Genomic DNA, 19284 nt, shown 5'->3' with positions numbered 1-19284 from the left:
GCCTGGAAAAAGATCTGAATCAGGAATGGGCAAGGAAAAACATTGCAACACACATAGGTAGCTGTTCTGAAGCTGTGGTGTAAGGGGAATTATAATTAATAATCATAAGAGTAGTCGTCATAATAGTAATAATTGAAAAAGTAAAATAGCCTTTATAAAGGACTTACTTATGGTTTATGATTTACTCTTATTTAATCCTCACCGCAGTCCTTTGAAGATGGTAACAACCATGTCCCTATTTCACTGAGATCATGAGGCTCTCTAAAGAGCCTTAGTAATTAGCTAATCAGGTGTCAGTTCAAGGTTACTGACTCAAACCTCCACGAACTCAACCACTCTATCGTACTACCTCTCGACCTAGTAGACAGAACACTCGAATTCAGAGCTCAACTCCCCCGTTCACTTGCTGTGTGATCTCTGGCAAAGCGTGTGGGCTTTTTGGGTGTTGGTTTCCCTGTCTGCAGCTTGGGGCCAGCAGGAGTGATAAAGGAGATAGTGATAAAGGAGATAGTCAAGATAGGCTAGGTCAGGCTGCAGTCACTACTCCCAGAAAGCTCAGAGACTTTCCACACACCTGCTGCATGTTTGGAGGCACCAGGGTCCCTGTCCACATGGCAACCCCCAGGTCTGGGACTGCAGTTGACAGAAACCGTCAACTGCACCTCCTGGAACATTTGGCCCCTACAGTTCTTGAGATGCCACTACAGGAAAGAGAGGGACTGTCAATCACCACTGTGCTTTTCACTCCCTTGCCTAGACAGTGACATTTCTGCTCATATTTAACTGTCCAGAAGCAGTCACAAGGCCCTTTCTTGGGCTGCCTCCCCCTGGAACAGTGAGGAAGTGAGGAAGTCCAAACTAGCCCATCCGAAGAGGCCCACACAGAGAGGAGCTGAGGTCCCCAGCCGGTAACTAGCCTCCACCACCAGTCTTGTGAGAAGGAGCCTTCTGATGACCCAGCCTCCAGCCTCCAGCCTTTCAGGCTTCCAGCTGAGGCTCCAGACAGCGTGGGGCAGAGTCATGCCGTCCTTTCTGTGCCTTGTCTGAATTCCCGGTCCATGGCATATGTGAGCATAATAAATGGTCATTTTAGAGTACTAAGTTTTGGGGTGATTCGTTATGAGCCATAGTACCTGAGACATTATGAATTAGGAGCTAAAGGATGGGGGAATTATTGTAGATACTTGTGAAGTTGTGCCACGTTTTGCATTGCTCTGATGACTTTATCTCTGATGGCTTATTTCCTCGGGTCTTTATTAGACCAATGAAGCTCACTGACAACGGAAATTATGGTAGGGTGTTAAAAATCTCAGTAGGGTGTATGGTTTCACCCCTTGTCCATGCTGGGATCATAGTGCCAGTTTAGATGTAAAACACTGGCTCTTAGATACGTCACAGAACTTCTCTCAGCCCCAATTTCGTCAACTGTACCAAGCAAAAACCTGAAGTAGATACACAAAAGGGATAAATGATTCTTGCTCTGCTTGCTGCAGAATATAATTGTGAGGCTGCATCAGATCATCTATTTATTCCTCCATTTCACAAAGATTCCCTGGAACATCTCCCTATGGTGGGCACTGTGCTATCCCTCAAGCAGCAGATCAGCAGCTGTGGGTTCCCGTGCAGCCACATGAGATGCTAGTGTGGAGGGACAGGTTATTCCACCTTTCTCAAGGCTGTCGGTTTCAACACTGAGGCATTGTGGGAATATCCAGAGTTTCTTGTGATAACTTCCTGGGAGGTTCAGAACCGCATACCTCAGGGTCAAAACAAAACAAAACAAAACAAAATACTAATCGCCATCATGATCCCTCTGGACACTGCATTGTGGGCAAGTTCTGTCAGATTTAAGGAAAATTTTTTAAAAGCTGTCTGAGTACAATATGTCTGGTGATATTTTCCATCTACATTGTTGATATTTCGTATTTGAAAGTTTTCATTTATTTTTGTCATCTCCCAATATAGAAGCTGAACATGCCAGCTGGTTGATTTCCTAACCTCTCCAGGTAGTTCATAGTCAAACATGTGATTTAAGTTTGGCTAATCTGTATTCCTGCCGCAGACTCAGAATCAGGAAATAGTAGGGCACAGAAGTGGGAATGGCCACCCATCCCTTCTGGAGTTAGGTGGCACCTATGAGGCTTCAATATCGTGTGTGTCTGTGTGTGTGTCTCTGTGTGTGTGTGTGTGTGTGTGTGTGTGTGTGTGTGTGTGTGTGTGTAGCTCTGCCATGGGAAGGAGTGTCAAGAGGAATTTCCAATGGCTGGAGTCAGTATACTGTTCAAACATAGGCAGAGGAACAAATGTAAATGGACTGAAAATTCCATTTAAAAGACATAGATTGGCAAGGGCGTATAAATCTTACTGGAAGATAGGATTTTTTTTTTTTTTTTGCAATTGTTGACATTTTAAAGCAAACAAACAGGATCAAAGAGTCAAGGAAATCCTATAAAATACGTAAGCGTGTATTTTCCCATGTAAGATAGAATCATATTATAAATTTCTTTTTGCTCTTTACTTTTTCCAAAATCTCACTATATATCATAAACATTTTTTCATGCCAGGACATATAGATCTACTTAATTTTAACTGTACATTAGTCCATTGTGTAGTTATATCATAATGCATTTTCCCGTTTCTTTATTATTGATCATTTAATTTGTTCCAAAGTTTTTTGTTTTTTTTTAAATTACAAACTAGGTTTTGGTGGAAGTCCTTGTACCTCTGTCTTAGAGTTTGTTGTTACCAGTTTCTAAATTGTCCTCTTGGAAGTTTGTTCAAATTTACCCTTACAGTGTTTAGGTGCCAGTTTTCCATCATCCTTGCCAACTCTGGATGTTATTTTTAAAAATCTTAGCAATGATCTTCCATTCAGTGAGCATGGTAGTGGCAATAAAGTTAGACTTTCTGTGTAAGCTGCCTGAATAATTCCCACCTGAACACCCAGAAGCTTTAGGTGTTTTCCGTATTTCTGGTGTCTAATCACCCTCCTCTTACCTTCCATGTTTTTCAGCTACGACAGTGGCCTGACTCTTACACAAAGAAGTTTGAGCACAGAATCTACCCTATCACATTTTCAGTTGGAAACCCTCAGGAATGGAAGAAATTATTCAAACCCTGTGCTGCCCAGAGACTTTTTCTTCCGGTAAAAACACCTGCTTTTAATAAGATGCTGCTTGGGAGAGACTTGCTCTTGGAAACATCATGGAATTAACTGGGGTATATTTAGAGAACTTTGACTTACAGTTGAAAATATGTTCCTCTTGGATTCTGTAGTTGATGCTCTTAGTTTTCAGGGTGTAGAGAAAGTATCCTTGTGTTTGAGAAGCTGTCTTTCCCAAGGATTGAGGGACAGAGAACATCCAAAGCATGTCTTGGATTATGGGTCTTTGTGACTATGGCTCCACCATTTACTAGGTGTGTGAACCTCATTAAATCTCCCAACTTCTCTAAGCCTCAGTTTTCTCCATAAGCTTGGCATGTAATTGGCCCTCAATAAGTGTTGGCTTAGATTATTATTTTTCTTACAACAATAACTACTACTGAATGAAGCCGTGCTAGGGGATGATTCAGAAAAGGTCCAGAGTTCTGGTGAGCCTTTTCAGTTCTGAATTTTCATATTGAATGTTTTTGTTTCCTTTGGTAAAATAACCCTAAATAAAAATATCACTGAAGATATAACGAAAGTGAGAATACCACTGAACAAAGATGGCAGCTTTGAATTGTGAATTGCAACCTTGACATTTGTGAGAGCTCATGCCTTCAGTAAACATTTACTGAGTGCCCATTAGGTGCTAAGCCCTGGCTTAGTGATGGTGATAAGGCGGTGAACAAAACAGCTATGGTCCTGCCCCCTTGGAGTTTGAGTCTAGCAAGGCATTGAACAGGTAGAAGTGGGATCCGTGCTGAGGTGGAGAACAGAGTCTCATGGATGTGTATACCATGGGGTTCCACTCCATCTGGACATGTATAGGTTCTCTTGAGGCATGGCTTTTATGCTGAGATGTGAATGAAGGAGTAGTAGGGGTCACTGAGTGACAAGGACATGGAAGGTAATGAGAGAGAAGAGGGTTTCCAGGCAGACAGAATAGTAAGTACAAAGGCTCTGAGACAGGAAGGAACATGTTTGAGAAAAAAGAAGGTCACAGTAACCAGAAGGTAGAGTGTGGTGGGACAAAGACGTCAGCAGGGGCTGGAGCTTGCCAAGCCCCGCAGGCCATGTTGGAGTGTCTGGTCTTTGTGTTAAGGGCAGTAAAAAGCCATGGAATGAATTCTAGCGTGGAAGTGAGATGACTGGACTTGGGTTTTAAAGAGGACTCACAGGTTCACTGCAGTGTGGACGGTGGAATTGCTGAGGCCAGTTTATGATGACTTCAGCTCTGGTGGTTGCCTTAGAGATGGATGCAGAACATGCCTGAGAAATAGAATTACCAGTCCTCGTGATTGGCTGGCTGTAGAGTTGAAGGGAAGTGGAGGTGATAAAGATTTCACCTCGGTTTCTGACCTGAACAACTATTAAGGTTGATCTGTTTGAAATTGCCAATATTTAGCTATTTATGACCTACAAAAAAAAGGCGGTTTCTTATAGTTCAACCTACGGAATGGATGGCAGTGCTATTCAAAGATGGAGAAGACTGAACACATTATTTGTAAGTGAGGAGTTGAGCTTAATTTGAGACATATTTTGATTTTGAGGTACCTGAGAAGCATCCACATAGGGAAGTCTTACCATCTGTTGGTCTGAAACCCCAAATGGGAAGTGGCATTTTTAGCATTGCCTACAAAGAACCTGTGAAAAAAACAAGGATGTATTATCGGTGCTGATTTGGTTCACAAGCCCACTCACTATTAAATGACCTACTTTTCACCAGCCACAGACTTTCATACATGTCGTGAGATGAGATTCATTGTGTAAAAACGGGGGTAAGAAAAGACTACCTCAGATCAGAACTAAAATCTCTAGATATAGAAACTAATTACCATTTAAGGAGAGGACAGAAAAATCTCAGATTTCTGCTTCTCATCTCTGTTTTAGGGGAAAAAAAAATTAGAAAGCCCAAGTTATTGTTGGAAAATTATCACCCCGCCCCCAGCCCATCCAGAAAAGTGTTAGCAACCCAGGAGAACACAATTTGAATTTTCCCTGACCTTGAATTGTGACTTCATTGCCACTGTTTAAAAAAAACACATGATGGTTTTCATTCATTAATCCCCAGCTAAACAAGTATATTCCATTTTGAATGACAAATGAGTGCTGGCATTCCTTATCTGCTTTTGATAATGGAAACTAGCCCTCCTTAAAAATAATAAAGAGAGATTGCCGTTGACAGGACATTTACCTTCTCTGAGTTGTATATCATAATGGCAGATTATAAACATGGAGTTTCTGGACATCAGTGAGATATATTGATCCTCAGGGTAATTTGAAATAAAGTCTAAGTGACATTTCTCCTGAAATTCGTCTCTATAAAACCAAACCAGGGGTGGTGCTGAAGCACCACAGAGAGGATGGAGATTCTCAACTACAGATATTCGAGCCCTGGTCAGTCAGTTGACTGAGAATCAAAGTCTTACCTTTTTATATGAGAGGGTGGCATCTACCCCAAACCTGGAGATGAAACCCTTTCTCAGGTAAGATTTTATTAATCAGAATAAGGTCAAAGCACAAGCCTTTGCGACTCAAGCTTACTAGGTTCTCAAGTACAGTTAGTGGAATTCAGATCTCACCGACCCAAGATTTCCAAAGTCCTGAAAATCAGTGGATGTTTACATTTCTGTATCTGTGAATAGTGGATCTAAGAGCAGGACCATTATTAGTGCAAACCAAACGGCAGATGGCTCGATTAAGCTTTCTAGGCTGCATACTGCTTTCAGGTAGAAGCTCAAAGTACTGAAAATAATATGCCAATCACGAAGAAGTCAGATCTGTCCATTAAAACTGATCCTGAAGGACTTTCCCCTTTTTCCTTAGTAAAGGCCAGAAAGCCTTTACTTCTGTAAGAATAACTGAGTTTCATGAATTCACATCATCTTTCCCTCATTTAATAGGAATCAATGAAATTTTATAATGGATCTCTGTATTTTGTTATACACTGTGCCTTTTTGATTATAAAGACCTATGTCCTCAATAATGTGATCCTCTGGAGATCCTGGAAGTGTTTAAAATATGACAAGGGGTCCCTGGATTGCAGGATCTTCAGGGACTTTATTGACAAGTAGCACTGAACATGGTAATATGAGGTAAGTTACGGTGCGATCCAGGCTTCACCCAGAAAAAGGTTTTTTTAACCGAGATTTAATAAGTTGCAAGATTGTAATAATGTCTAATGTCTTTCTTGCTCAAAACACTTGCCATAAGCATCTACATTCAAGGAAGGAGTTATGGAGGAATATCGTCAAGAGAGACAGGGATAACACTGCTTACAGTCTTAACTTGTAAATAAGTCCTGAGAGTTTTTGTAACTCTGTATTTCTAACAAGTTTGTCCTCTTCTTTAATATTTCAAAGTAATACCATACCAAATAAACAAAAATCTTACTTAACTAGATTTTCTATGTCGCATCAAGGGCAACAACATATAATCTTCCCCATTTCCACTTCTAATTTGTTAAAGAGGTCTTTAACTGGTTCCAATACTTGGAAAACCGTATGCTTATCCGAAATGCCGGAGGCTGATGGAACAGAGAAGTTTACGTGATACACTAAAATTTTTTATAATTAAGATCAGGCTTCTGTTTTATTAGTAGTATTATACCTCAGAACCAGCGATTAACATTGAGACTTCCTTGGAAACAACCCTTTGAATATCAACAAATATTGACAGGTGAATAGGAATATATTAAAAATCCTTGTTAAGAGGACCTTCAACTAGAAGGACCATAAATGATGTCTATTTATTTTATCAAGCACTCAGAGGCCTTAAATTATCAGGATGACATTAGCTTCCTAAAAGATCACATGAAAATGACTCTGGATACCAATTTTGTTGAACAAGCTTTCCACAGTACTTATCATTTACTCACACATTATTTAAAAGTTTGACATTCAGGATATTAGTTACAACTCTTGGTTACATGTGAGAGAAACTCAATTTCAACTAGCTAAGCAAAGAAGGAAATGTATTCACTTATCTGACTGTGGAGTCCAGATGATAGGGCTAATCTCAAGCATGGCTAGATCCAAAGGCTCCTATAATGTCACCAGGGCTCCGTCTGTCTCTCTCCCGGTCAGAATGATGATTGCTTGAAGCAGCCTGAGATCTACGTTCTAGAAGCTTAGCTACTGCAGCAGAAAAAGAGCCTGGCAGGGTGGTGACATCTAAAACGGTGGCATAAGAAGCTCTGTGAATTTCTCCCCCATGGAACAAGCATCCTTGGTAAAAATTATTTTTAAAACATCTAGAGTTTTTGGAAATTGTCCAAAGGGCCTAAGCAAATGAAGAAACAGATTTCTTTCTCATGAAAATCTACTATAGCTCAGTGAAGAGTGAGAATCTGTGATGTTTGAACCATGACCTACTCCTACCCCACCCTGCTCCCCTTATACCTCCGCGTCATGGAAACCCATCTCTAGACAACTCAGTCAAGGACGCTGGGATCCTTTCCTCCACAGCTCCCAGTTGAGGGATGTGATGTTTCCTTGGGAAAAGGCAGGTCATTAGTGTTTCTCATCTCTACTAGCTATGTGTCGCAAAGCTTAAATTCCAGAGGCAAGTGTGGCCATGGGTTCAGAGGCTCCCTACATTAAGAGGAAGCTGGTAACTTCATGAGAGCAACAAGCTAAACTCTAGTCCAGTTAGTTTACAAGGGAAGCACCAAGGAAAGAGGCAAATAAAAAGTGCCCTCCTAGTCTCAGAACAAAGCCCAAACGCTGTCCTCCAGAAAGCTCCCTGCAGGTGGGCCTGCCTTTAATTGGACCAGACTGCAGGGCGATTTGTGCCTCAGGTCAGGCCATTGTCAAAAACAATAGAGCCATCAGCTGGCAATTAGTGGAGGCTAATAGCTGGGTGTAATACCAACAGAGGTGGACAGCTTAAGAGAATGATTCGCGGAAGAGTCAGTCAGAGAGAGCCCTGATAAATCCACTGTCATCCCGGGTGACTGTGGGCATGCGCCGAATTGCACCCACTGAGGAACAACATCATAGGTTTCACACAGTGGGTGAAGTGGACTTCACTGAAGTACTCCGGTCAACATACTAAACAAATGAGCAAGCAAAGACCAACAAGCCCTGCAGGTTGGGTTGGGGTGTGCAGTGGGGGGGGAGAGGATCGGTATCCAGAGTTGCTACTATATATTATCTAAAACATCCTAAAGTAGTACTATCATGCTACAATATGGTTTTCAACAACAACAAAAAAAAAAATGAGGCATACAAACAAACAGGAAGATGTGATTCGTTCACAGGAAGAAATGCAGGCCGTGGAACTGCCTGGTGAGAGGACCCAGCTGACAGATTTGGTAGAAAAAGACTTTAAAAGCCGCCATTATAAATATGTTCAGGCAACAAAAGGAACCTGTGCTTAAAGAAGTAAAATAAAATATGATGACAGTTTCATAAAATCAAGACTATCAATAAGGAATTATTTTTTATTTTAAAAAGAGCCTTATGGAAGTTCTGGGGTTGAAAAGTAAAATAACTGAAAAGGAAAAATCATTAGGGGGGCGCACTGTATGTCTGAATTTAAAGTAGAAAGAGTCAGTAAACTTGAAGATAATCAATAGAGATTATATAACCTGAAGAACAGAGAAAAATAGTGAATAAAATTGAACAGAGACTCAGAGATGTGAAACACTATCAGACCCACCAGAACCTGCATGATGGGAACATCAGAAGGAGAGGAGAGAAAAGAGAATAGAAAAAATTTTGAAGAAATAATGGTTGAAAATTTGCAAATTTGATGCAAAACAATTTACATATCAAACATGAATGAACCAAGTAAGATTAACTCAAAGAGATCCACACACAGATAAATCATAGTAAAAATCCTGAAAGACAAAGTCTTATAAGCAGCAAGAGAAAAATAACTTGCCATATATAAGGAAACTCCAATAACATTAATAGCTGACTTCTCATTAGAAACTGTGGAGGACATAAGACCATGGGATGACATTATTTAAAGTGCTGAAAGGTGGAGGGGAACTGTCAATCAAAAATCTTATATCCAGTAAACTTATTTTTTAAATGAAGGTAAAATAAAGTCACTCCTAGATAAGTAGAATCTGAGACAATTCATTTATAGCAGAACCCACAATAATAAAGGAAGTTCTTTAGGCTGAAAGGAAGTGACTCCAGACAGTAACTCAAAATTACACTTAAAAAAAAGAGCACTAGTAAAGGCATTTATGCAAAAGACAATATAAATGAACATTTCTTACTCTTTCTTCTTTTGATTTCTTTTAAAAAACAGTTGTACAAGATGACCAACAGGCACGTGAAAAGATGTTCAACATTGCTAATTATTAGAGAAATGTAAATCAAAACTACAATGAGGTATCACTTCACATCAGTCAGAATGGCCATCATCAAAAAGTCTACAAATAATAAATATTGGAGAGGGTATGGAGCTAAGGGAACCCTTCTAACAACTGTTGGTAGGAATGTAAATTGGTGCAGCCACTATGGAGAACAGCTTAGAGTTTCCTTAAAAAATTAAAAATAGAGTTACCATATGATCCAGCGATCACACTCCTGAGTATATATCCAGAGAAAACTCTAACTCAAAAAGATATATGCATCCCAATGTTCATAGCAGCATTATTTACTATAGCCAAAACACAGAAGCAACCTAAATGTCCATTGACAGATGAATAAATAAAGAAGTTGTGGTAGATTTATACAATGGAATATTACTCAGCCATTAAAAATAATGAAATAATGCCATTTGCAGCAACATGGATGGACCTAGAGATTATCATGCTAAATGAAGTCAGACAGAGAAAAATAAATATTATATAATATCACTTATATTTGGAATCTAAAAAAATTATACAAATGAACTTATTTACAAACCAGAAATAGACTCACAGAAGTAGAAAATAAACTTATGGTTACCAAAGGGGAAGGAGGAAGAGAGAAAAATTTGGGACTAACAGATACACACTATTATATATAAAATGAACAAGAAGGACCTGTTTTACAGCACAGGGAACTATATTCAATATCTTGTAATAACCTATAATGGAAAAGAATCTGAAAAAAGAATACATTTATGTGTGTGTGGAGGGGGGTGTATATACACATATCTACACTTATAACTGAATCACTTAGCTGTATACCGGAAACATTGTAAAGCAACTATACTTCAATAAAAAAATTAAAAAATAAAAAGCAATTGTATAAGACATGTATATAATTACATGTTGGGCCTATACCGTATTTAACAATAATAGCACAAAGGAGGTTGGAATGGAGAAAAATTATGTGAAATAAGAAAATGACATGAGATAGTAACTTGAATTCACAGGAAAAAATGGAGAAAACAAAAAATGGTATATGAGAAAGTTAATGTAACAAACTCCATAAACATATACTTGCTCGTCTTCCTCTCTCAGCTTCTTTAAAACACATTAAGTTGTATGAAGTAGCAATTATATTGTTGGGTAACAGTATAGATGTAATATGTACAACAGTGATGTCATGAAATGGAGAAGACGGAATAGAGTTATAGGATTAACATTAGTGTATTTCACTGGAATTAAGCTAGTATAAATCTGAAGTGTTTTCTGATAAGATGTATGTGGCAATCCTTAGACCAGTCATGAGGAAACAGCTCAAAAAATATATGAAAAAAATGTATTAAAATGCTACGTTAGAAAATACTCAGTGCAAAGAAAGCAGTAACAGAAGACTAGAGGAATGAAAAAGATGTGAGTCATATTGAAAACAACCAGCGAAGCAGCAGACATAAACTGAACTGTATAATAACATTAAATGAAGGATAAAAGATCCAATCAAAAGACAGAGATAGATGATAAAGAATACAATCCAACTATGTGCTGTTTACAGGAGATACACTTAAGGTTCACAATATATTGGTTGGAAGCAAAGAGATGGAAAAAGATATGTCAATCAAACAGCAACCACAAGAAAGCTGGAGAGGCTGTACTAATATCAGATAAAATAGATTTTAAATGGAAACATTACTGGAGAAAAACAGGCACATTTTATAATGAAAAATGTGTTAATCCAAAAAGAAAATATAAGAGTTACAAACACACAGGCACCTAAAAAATGGAGCCCCCAAAATACATGAAGCAAAAACTGACAGAATTGGAGGCTTCTGTGCCCCACATTCAATGGTGGGTTAAACAGTAGACAGAACATCAAAGAAATGGGAGACTTGAACAATGCTGTAAACCAGCTGGACCAACAGACATCTCTAAAACACTCCACCCAACACCAGCAGACTACGCTTTCTTCTGAGTGCATATTGGGCATTCTCCAGGACAGACCATCTATTTGGCCATAAAAACTCCTTAATAAACTTAAAATGATTTAAGTCATTCAAAGTATATTCTCCAACCACAATGGAATGATATTAGAAGTCAATAACAGAAAGAAATTTGGGAAGTTCACAAATATGTGAAAATTAAACAACACACTCCTAAACAATCAATAGGGAAAAGGAAAAATTACAAAGGAAATTATAAAATACTTTCAAATGAATGAAAATGAAGACATAACATACCAAAACTTATTAGAAGTAGCTAAGGCAGTATTTAGAGTGAAATGTATCATTGTAAACTGCTACTTTACAAATGAAAAAAGATTTCAAATTAATAAACTTCTACAAGCAAAAGCTCAGAACTAGGTGGCTTTATTGATGAATTCTACGAAACATTTAAAGAATTAATATCAATTCTTCCCAGTCTCTTTCAAAAAAAAAAAAAAAACGGAAGAGACAGGAACATTTCTCAACTCATTCTTTGAGGCCAGATTTTAACCTGATACAAAAACCAGACAATGACATCACAAGAAAAGAAAACTACAGACCATTACTCATGAATGTAGATGGAAAATTTTTCAACAAAAAGTAGCAAATAGAATCCAAAAAGATTATAAACCATTACCAAGTTAAGTTCTAGACCAGGAATGCAAAGTTGATTTAACATCTGAAAATCCATTAATATAATACAGTACATAAGTAAAATACAGAAACCACATGATCATCTCAATATGCAAGAAAAAAATTTGACAAAATTCAGTTTCCTTTCATGATAAAAACATGCAACAAACTAGAAATAAAAGGGAACTTTTTTAACCTGATGGAAGTCATCTACAAAACCCCCACAATTAACATCATACCTAATAGTAAAAGACTGAATGTTTTCCCTCTAAGATCAAGAAAAGGAAAAAGATATATGATCTCACAATTTCTGTTCAGCATTGTACTGGAGGGTCTAGCCAGGGCAATTAGGCAAAAAAAATGAAATAAAATAAACTCTGACTTGAAAGAGAGAAGTAAAACTGTCTCTATCTTCAGATGACGTCATCTCATATATGAAAAATCCTAAAAGGCGTCCAGTTTAAAAATGTTTAGAACTAATAAACAAATTCAGTAAGATTACAAGATTTAAGACACAGAAACAGTTGGACTTCTAAACACTTGCAGTGAACAACCCAAAAGTAAAATTGAGGAAACAATTCCATTTACAATAACATGAAAATAATAAAATAGTTAAAAATAAGTTTAACAAAACAAGTGCAAAACCCGTAATATGAAAAGTACAAAAGACGCTGGAAGAAATTAAAGAGTTCAATAACGGAAAGACACCCTTGTTTATGGGTTGGTAGACTTAATATTGCTAAGCTGGCAGTAGTCCACAAAATGACCTACACATTCAGTGCATTCCCTAGCAAATCTCTGCTGGCTTCGTTGAAGAAATTGACAAGCTAATTATAAAATCCATGTGGAAATTCAAGGGCCTATAAAATCAATAAACCTCCAGCCAGGTTACAAATAAACAAGAGAGAACATCATTACCAGTATCAGAAATGAAAGAAGGCATCACTGCAGATTCCTTTTAATGGACATTGAAAGTATGATTAAAAAAAAAATGACTGTGAACAACTCTATGATCACAAATTTGGTAACCTAAATGAAATGGATCAATTCCTTGAAAGACACAAATCTGTCAAAAGTCACACAAGAAGAAATAGATGATCTTAATAGGTCTATATCTACTAAGGAAATTGAATCAATAATTAATAACCTTCCAAATAGAAAGCACCAGGCTTTGCTGGTTAATTCTGCCAAACATTTAAGAAATAAGTTATACTGGTTCTTATTTAAGAAATAAGTGACACCAGTTCTCTACAATCTCTTTCAGAGGATAGAAGACAAGGGAATACTTCTTAACTCATTCTATGTAGCCAGCATTACCCTAATACCAAAATCAGACAAAGACATAAGAAAAGTAGACCCATGTTTTTAATGAACATAGATGCCAAAATCCTCAAAAAAAAAAAATAGCAAATAAAATTTTTAAAAAGCGTAAAAAAATTTTTTAACATTTTTTATTGATTTATAATCATTTTACAATGTTGTGTCAAATTCCAGTGTTCAGCACAATTTTTCAGTTATTCATGGACATATACACACTCATTGTCACATTTTTTTCTCTGTGAGTTATCATTAAAAAAGCATAAAAAATTTAATCCATGACCAAGTGAGATTTATCCTAGGTATGCAAGTTTCAATATTTAAAAATCAGTTAATGTAATTTATTACATCAACAATCTAACAGAGAAAAATCACATGATTATGGCAAAGTTGCAGGGTACAAGATTAATATACAAAAGTTAATCACTTTCCTATATGCCAGCAATGAACAAGCAGAATTTGAAATTTAAAAACACAGTACCATTTATACTAGTACTCCCCAAAATGAAATACTTAGACCTAAATCTAACAAAATATCTACAAGATATATAGGTGGAAAACTACAAAATTCTGATGAACAAAATCAAAGAAGAACCAAGTAAATGAAGAAATCTTACATGTTCATGGATAGGAAGACCCAATATTGTTAAGATGTCAGTTCTTCCCAACTTGAACTACAGATGCAATGCAATCCTAATCACAATCCCAGTAAGTTTGTTTTATGAATATTAACAAACTGATTCTAAAGTGTATATGGAGAGGCTTAGGACTCAGAATAGCCAACACAACATTGAAGAAGAACGAAGTTGGAGGACTGATACTACCCAACTTCAAAACTTACTATAAAGCCTTAGTAATTAAGAATTCTGAGTGATATTGGAGAAAGAATAGATTAATGGAACAGAATAGAGGGACCAGAAATAGACCCCCATAAATATAGCCAACTGATCGTTGACAGAGGAGAAAAGGTAGTACAATTGAGCAAAGATACTCTCTTCAACAAATGGTGCTGGATATCCATGGACGAAGTAATGAATATAGACACAGATCTTACACACTTTACAAAAATTAACTCAAAGTGGATCACAGACTGAAATGTAGAATCCAAAACTGTAAAACTCCTAGAAGATAACATAGGAGAAAACCTAAATGACCTTGTGTATGGTGATGTCTTGTTAGATATAACACCAAGGACACGATCCATGAGAGAAATGATTGATAAACTCGACTTGATTATGATTAAAAATTTCTGCTCTGTGAAAGACAATATCAAGAGATTGAGAAGACAAGCTACAGACTGCGACAAAATATTTACAAAAGACACGCCTGATAAAGGACTGTTACCTAAAATACACAAAGAACTCTCAGCAATAAGAAAGCAAATAACTTGATTTTAAAATGGGCAAAAGACCTTAACAGACACATCATCAAAGGAGATATACAGGTGGCAATTAAGTGTAGGAAAAGATGCTCCACATCATATATCATCAGGGAAATACAAATTAAAACAACAGGGAGATACCACTCCATATTTATCAGAATGACCACAGTCTGGAACACTGACAACACCAAATGCTGTCAAGGTTGTGGGCCAACAGGCATTGTCATACGTTGCTGGTGGGAATGCAAAATAGTACACCCACTTTGGAAGACAGTTTGGCAGTTCCTTACAAAACTGAATATATGCTTACCATATGACCCAGCAGTTGTGCTCCTTGGTGTTTATCCAAAGGAGCTGAAAACTTATGTCTACACAGTAACCTGCACTCGGATCTTTATAGCAGCTTTATTTATAATTGTGAAAACTCAGATGCAACTAAGATATCCCTCAGTGGGTGAATGGTTAAATAAACTGTGGTGCATCCAGACAGTGGAATATTATTCAGTGCTAAAATGAAATGAGCTATTGGACCATAAAGAGTCACGGAGGAATCTTAAATGCATATTACTAAGTAAAAGAAGCCAGTTTGAAAACGCTGCATACTCTGTGATTCCAACTAGATAACATTCTGGAAAAGGCACATCTACGGAGACAGTAAAAAGTGTTTGCCTGGATTTGGGAGAGGGGAATGGATTTATAGGCATTGCACAGAGGATTTTTAAGGCAGTGATAATACTCTGTATGAAGTTATAATGGTGGGTATATGTCATTATACATTTGTCCAAACCCATAGAATGTGTAACACTAAGAGTGAACTCTAATATAAAGTATGAACTTTGGGTGATTATGATGTGTCGATGTAGGTTCATCCTTGGTAACAAATATACCACTCTGGTGAGTGATGTTCATAACAGGGGAGATTATGCACATATGGAGGCGCAGGGTGTATGGGAAATCTCTGTACCTTCCTCTCAACTTTATTGTGAACCCAACACCGCTAAAAATAAAGTCTTAAGAAAAAATTCAAGACACCCACAATATCCAAAACAATCTTGAAAAGGAAGAACAAAGTTGGAAGACTGTCACATCCAGATTTCAGAATTTACAGCAAAGTTATAGTCACCAAGCCAGTGTAGTATTGCCATAAAGATAGAGGTATAGATTAATGGGAGAAAGCTGAGAGCTCTTATATTAAGTCTTTTATCCATCTGAGTTAATTTCTATATACAATATACAGTATGGCTAGCCAGTTGTTCCAACACCATTTGTTGAAAACATTACTCTTTCCCCAGTTGAATTGCCTTGGCACCCGTGTCTAAAATAAATGAACTGAGAATATGAGGGTTTTCTCCTGCATTTGTAGAAAATATTCCCCAAATGCCTCCTTTTGAAGATTCCCCTGAACCTTCCATTCTTCATCTGTTAAATGGGTATAAAAATAGCACACATGTCTTTGTTCAGACTCACTTGATCAGTGAGGCTGTTGTATGTAAAATTGCTCCTCTCCTTCACTTTATTTTTTCTTCTAGCCTACTATCTTCAAAGTTAGAATACTACCTAATTTACTTATTGGTTTTATTTTTTAGTTTCTCCCACTAGCATGTAGTCCTCTCAGGGGAAAGGTCATTGATCTTCAACACCTAGAGAAGTGCACTACACGTATTAACAGAAGGCACTCTGTAAAACTATTTGGATGGTTGGATAATAAGGAAGGAAGGAAGGAAGGAAGGAAGGAAGGAAGGAAGGAAGGAAGGAAGGGGGGTGATGGATGAATGGACGCATGAATGAATGGACTTATAGCAAGGGCTTTACCAAGTTCATCAAAGGGCAGTAGAGAGGATTCGAAGATTTAACACTTATAAAGTGCCCAGACTTGAACCCAGTATACACTCTGTAAATGTTAGTTGGATTTGATTCTCAAATACAAGAAGAAGGACAACATTCTTTGAAAACCAATCCAGTTAGAGTGAAGAGCTACAGCTCCTTGTGGCCCATTGATCCTGTTTCCAGCAACTCCCTAGCAGAGAGCACGTTCTCTGGAGAGGCACCATCAGACTAAGAAATTGGACTCTGCTTTAAATGACAGTTGCCATGGCTAACAGAATGTCTACAGCCAACAGGAGAAGATAGTGTGTATTTGCTGGCTGGGATTGCAACATCTGATAAGAGGAGGAAGCAAGCCAAAAGGGGTGGAAGCAGATGGAAGATCTAAGAGAGCCATTATCCCAGAGCACGCCAGAGACACCAGACACCTTCAGTAACGCAAGTCCTGTGGAAAATGTTCTGCGTGCAGCTATAACAGTTGGCCCCACAGCTGAGATGATGAAGTCAACGACCAAACACAAGCTCGATGAGCCAGAATTTTAGGAAAACTGTCCCGAACAAAGCCATCATTGATTTACCCAACTCACTGGCAATCTGAATCTTATTTGCATGGAAATCAAAGATTACACTGATCGGAAGAGTCTACTTCGTTGATGGAACAGGGGTGAATGTAGCCATGACATGGGTACAATCCGCTCTTTGTTAAAACGTCACAAAAATGAATATGTAAGTTATACGTCATTCCACAAGAGGGCACAATAGAAGCAAAAATAAAGACTGATATACTTTAATTTTTTCCTGTGCCACTGCATTTTAAGCTAACAATTTCATGACTCTTAAAATCTCAAAACAGTTTAAATGGTGGGTCCTAATCAAGAGTGGATATTTACTTTTGTACACATTCTCAATGTATTTAAGAAAAAAAAAAAACAGGAAAAAAACACTATATAGGAGTAATACTTTTCAAGTGTTAATAATTCCCCTGTCTTAAACAATTTTAACATTATAAAGGATACTTGAGAATATATAGCATCGAACAGAAAGTTCCTTGTTCTCTGCACATCCAAAACGAAAGGAAAATATCTCAAAGTTAGGTGATTAGAAAGTACGTATAGGTGAATCTATTGGTATTTTTAAAAATCCAAAAGTGTATACATTTGTGTGTGTGTGTGTATACACAGAAACATTCATATACACAAACATTCATTCAACACTGCTTTTTGAACGAGGAGGGGATAGCTCAGTGGTAGAGTGCTCGCCCAACTTGTACAAGGTCCTGGGTTCAATCCCCAGTCCCTCCATGAAAATAAATAAATACCTAATTACCTCCCCCCAAACAAAAAAACAACAAAAAACAAAGAACCAAAAAATTTAAATAAATTACTTCCCCTGGCCAAAAAAAAGGGGGAAAAAAAGGAAATAAGTAAAAATAAATCTAACTACCACCACTCCCCTCCCCCCAAAAAACAATGTTTATTGAGCCCCAGCTATGTGACTGGCCCTAGAAATATAATTGCGAACAAGATATCCAAATTTCCTGCTTTCATGGAGCTTATATCCAAGTCAGGAAAGAATGACATAAATACTTAAATTATTAGTTAATTTCCCTTACTAATAAGAATGATGGGAAAAAAAAACGAACGTTTAGAGAGTGATGAGTGGAGCTCTCTGAGGAGGTAGCAGCTGAGGAGATCTGAATTCCTGGCCATATAGAAATCACACATAAAGATAAATGTGTACAAACAATCTGGGGTGATTTTCACTAAACTGTTAAGGTTGGTTAACTCTAAAAAGAGGTGAGAGGGTTGCGGGAGCTTGGAGTCATGGTGTGGTGGGGATAGGCACAAAAACAACAATTTGAATTTCTTATTCTCTGCATTGCTGAATTTGTACTTTTATAACACCCAAGCATGAATTTGTGTATTGTGTAATTTAGACAATTTTTTAATGGCAAAGCAATAAGAAAGAAAAAATAAGAGCATTAAAGCTTTTCGTAATGTGTGAAAACTGTCTATTCCCGTTTACAATGACATAGAGGCAGGCCAGAATTACAGAGAATTAGGGAAGGTATTGGCCTCTTTCTGGCCAGGTATTCTGGTTCTCAGTGTATTTACATTAATACAAACAGTAAACATGGCAATGATAATAGAGAAAAGGATGATTGTACTGATCTACTTACTTATCTGTCTGCCATCTGCGTCCCTTCCCTCCTGCATGCCACTCCTGGAGTTTTGGTTTTTGAATGCTAGTCTCGTGTGGATTTTCAGCCCAGAGCCTTCCTAGACTCCCTGTTGTCTTGTAGGATCAAGCCGAAACCCCTCAGCCTGGTGTTCACGACCCTTTGCATTCTGAGTTCACCCATTAACTTTTTAGCATTATTCTAAATCATGAATTCCCATTCCACCAGGCTGGTCTGCCATTGTCCTTCCAAGATGCTGTGCATATTACCCTACTCCATACTGTTGCTTGAGGACCAAGCTTGTCCCCTCCCCCTCTTCCAGCCTCACTTATTAAAATCATGCCCAGTAATTCAAAACTCAGCCCAATAATCTAAGCTCAAAATTGTCTTTCCCTTTAACCAATTGCTTCTCATAGACACACACATAGGTTTCTGAGATCAGATATCGATGTGAATTCATGTTTTTTTAAGTAGATAGATAGATAGATAGATAGATAAATAGATAGATAAATTCTA

General features: G+C 37.6%; 1 protein-coding gene across 1 annotated transcript in view; it reads left to right on the top strand.

Annotated features, from left to right (window-relative positions):
* Positions 1-19284, top strand: part of GXYLT2 (glucoside xylosyltransferase 2) — a 72209-nt gene that overhangs the window by 22449 nt on the left and 30476 nt on the right. The window contains exon 3 of the mRNA XM_006175219.2: positions 3014-3145. Within this exon, the coding sequence (XP_006175281.2) occupies positions 3014-3145 (132 nt within the window). The remainder of the gene's footprint in view (positions 1-3013; positions 3146-19284) is intronic.

The sequence above is a fragment of the Camelus ferus genome, chromosome 17 (genome assembly GCF_009834535.1).
Source record: "Camelus ferus isolate YT-003-E chromosome 17, BCGSAC_Cfer_1.0, whole genome shotgun sequence".
Taxonomy (NCBI): Eukaryota; Metazoa; Chordata; class Mammalia; order Artiodactyla; family Camelidae; genus Camelus; species Camelus ferus.
Note: the sequence above shows the minus strand (reverse complement) of the source record. Positions and strands in the feature narration are given on the sequence as shown.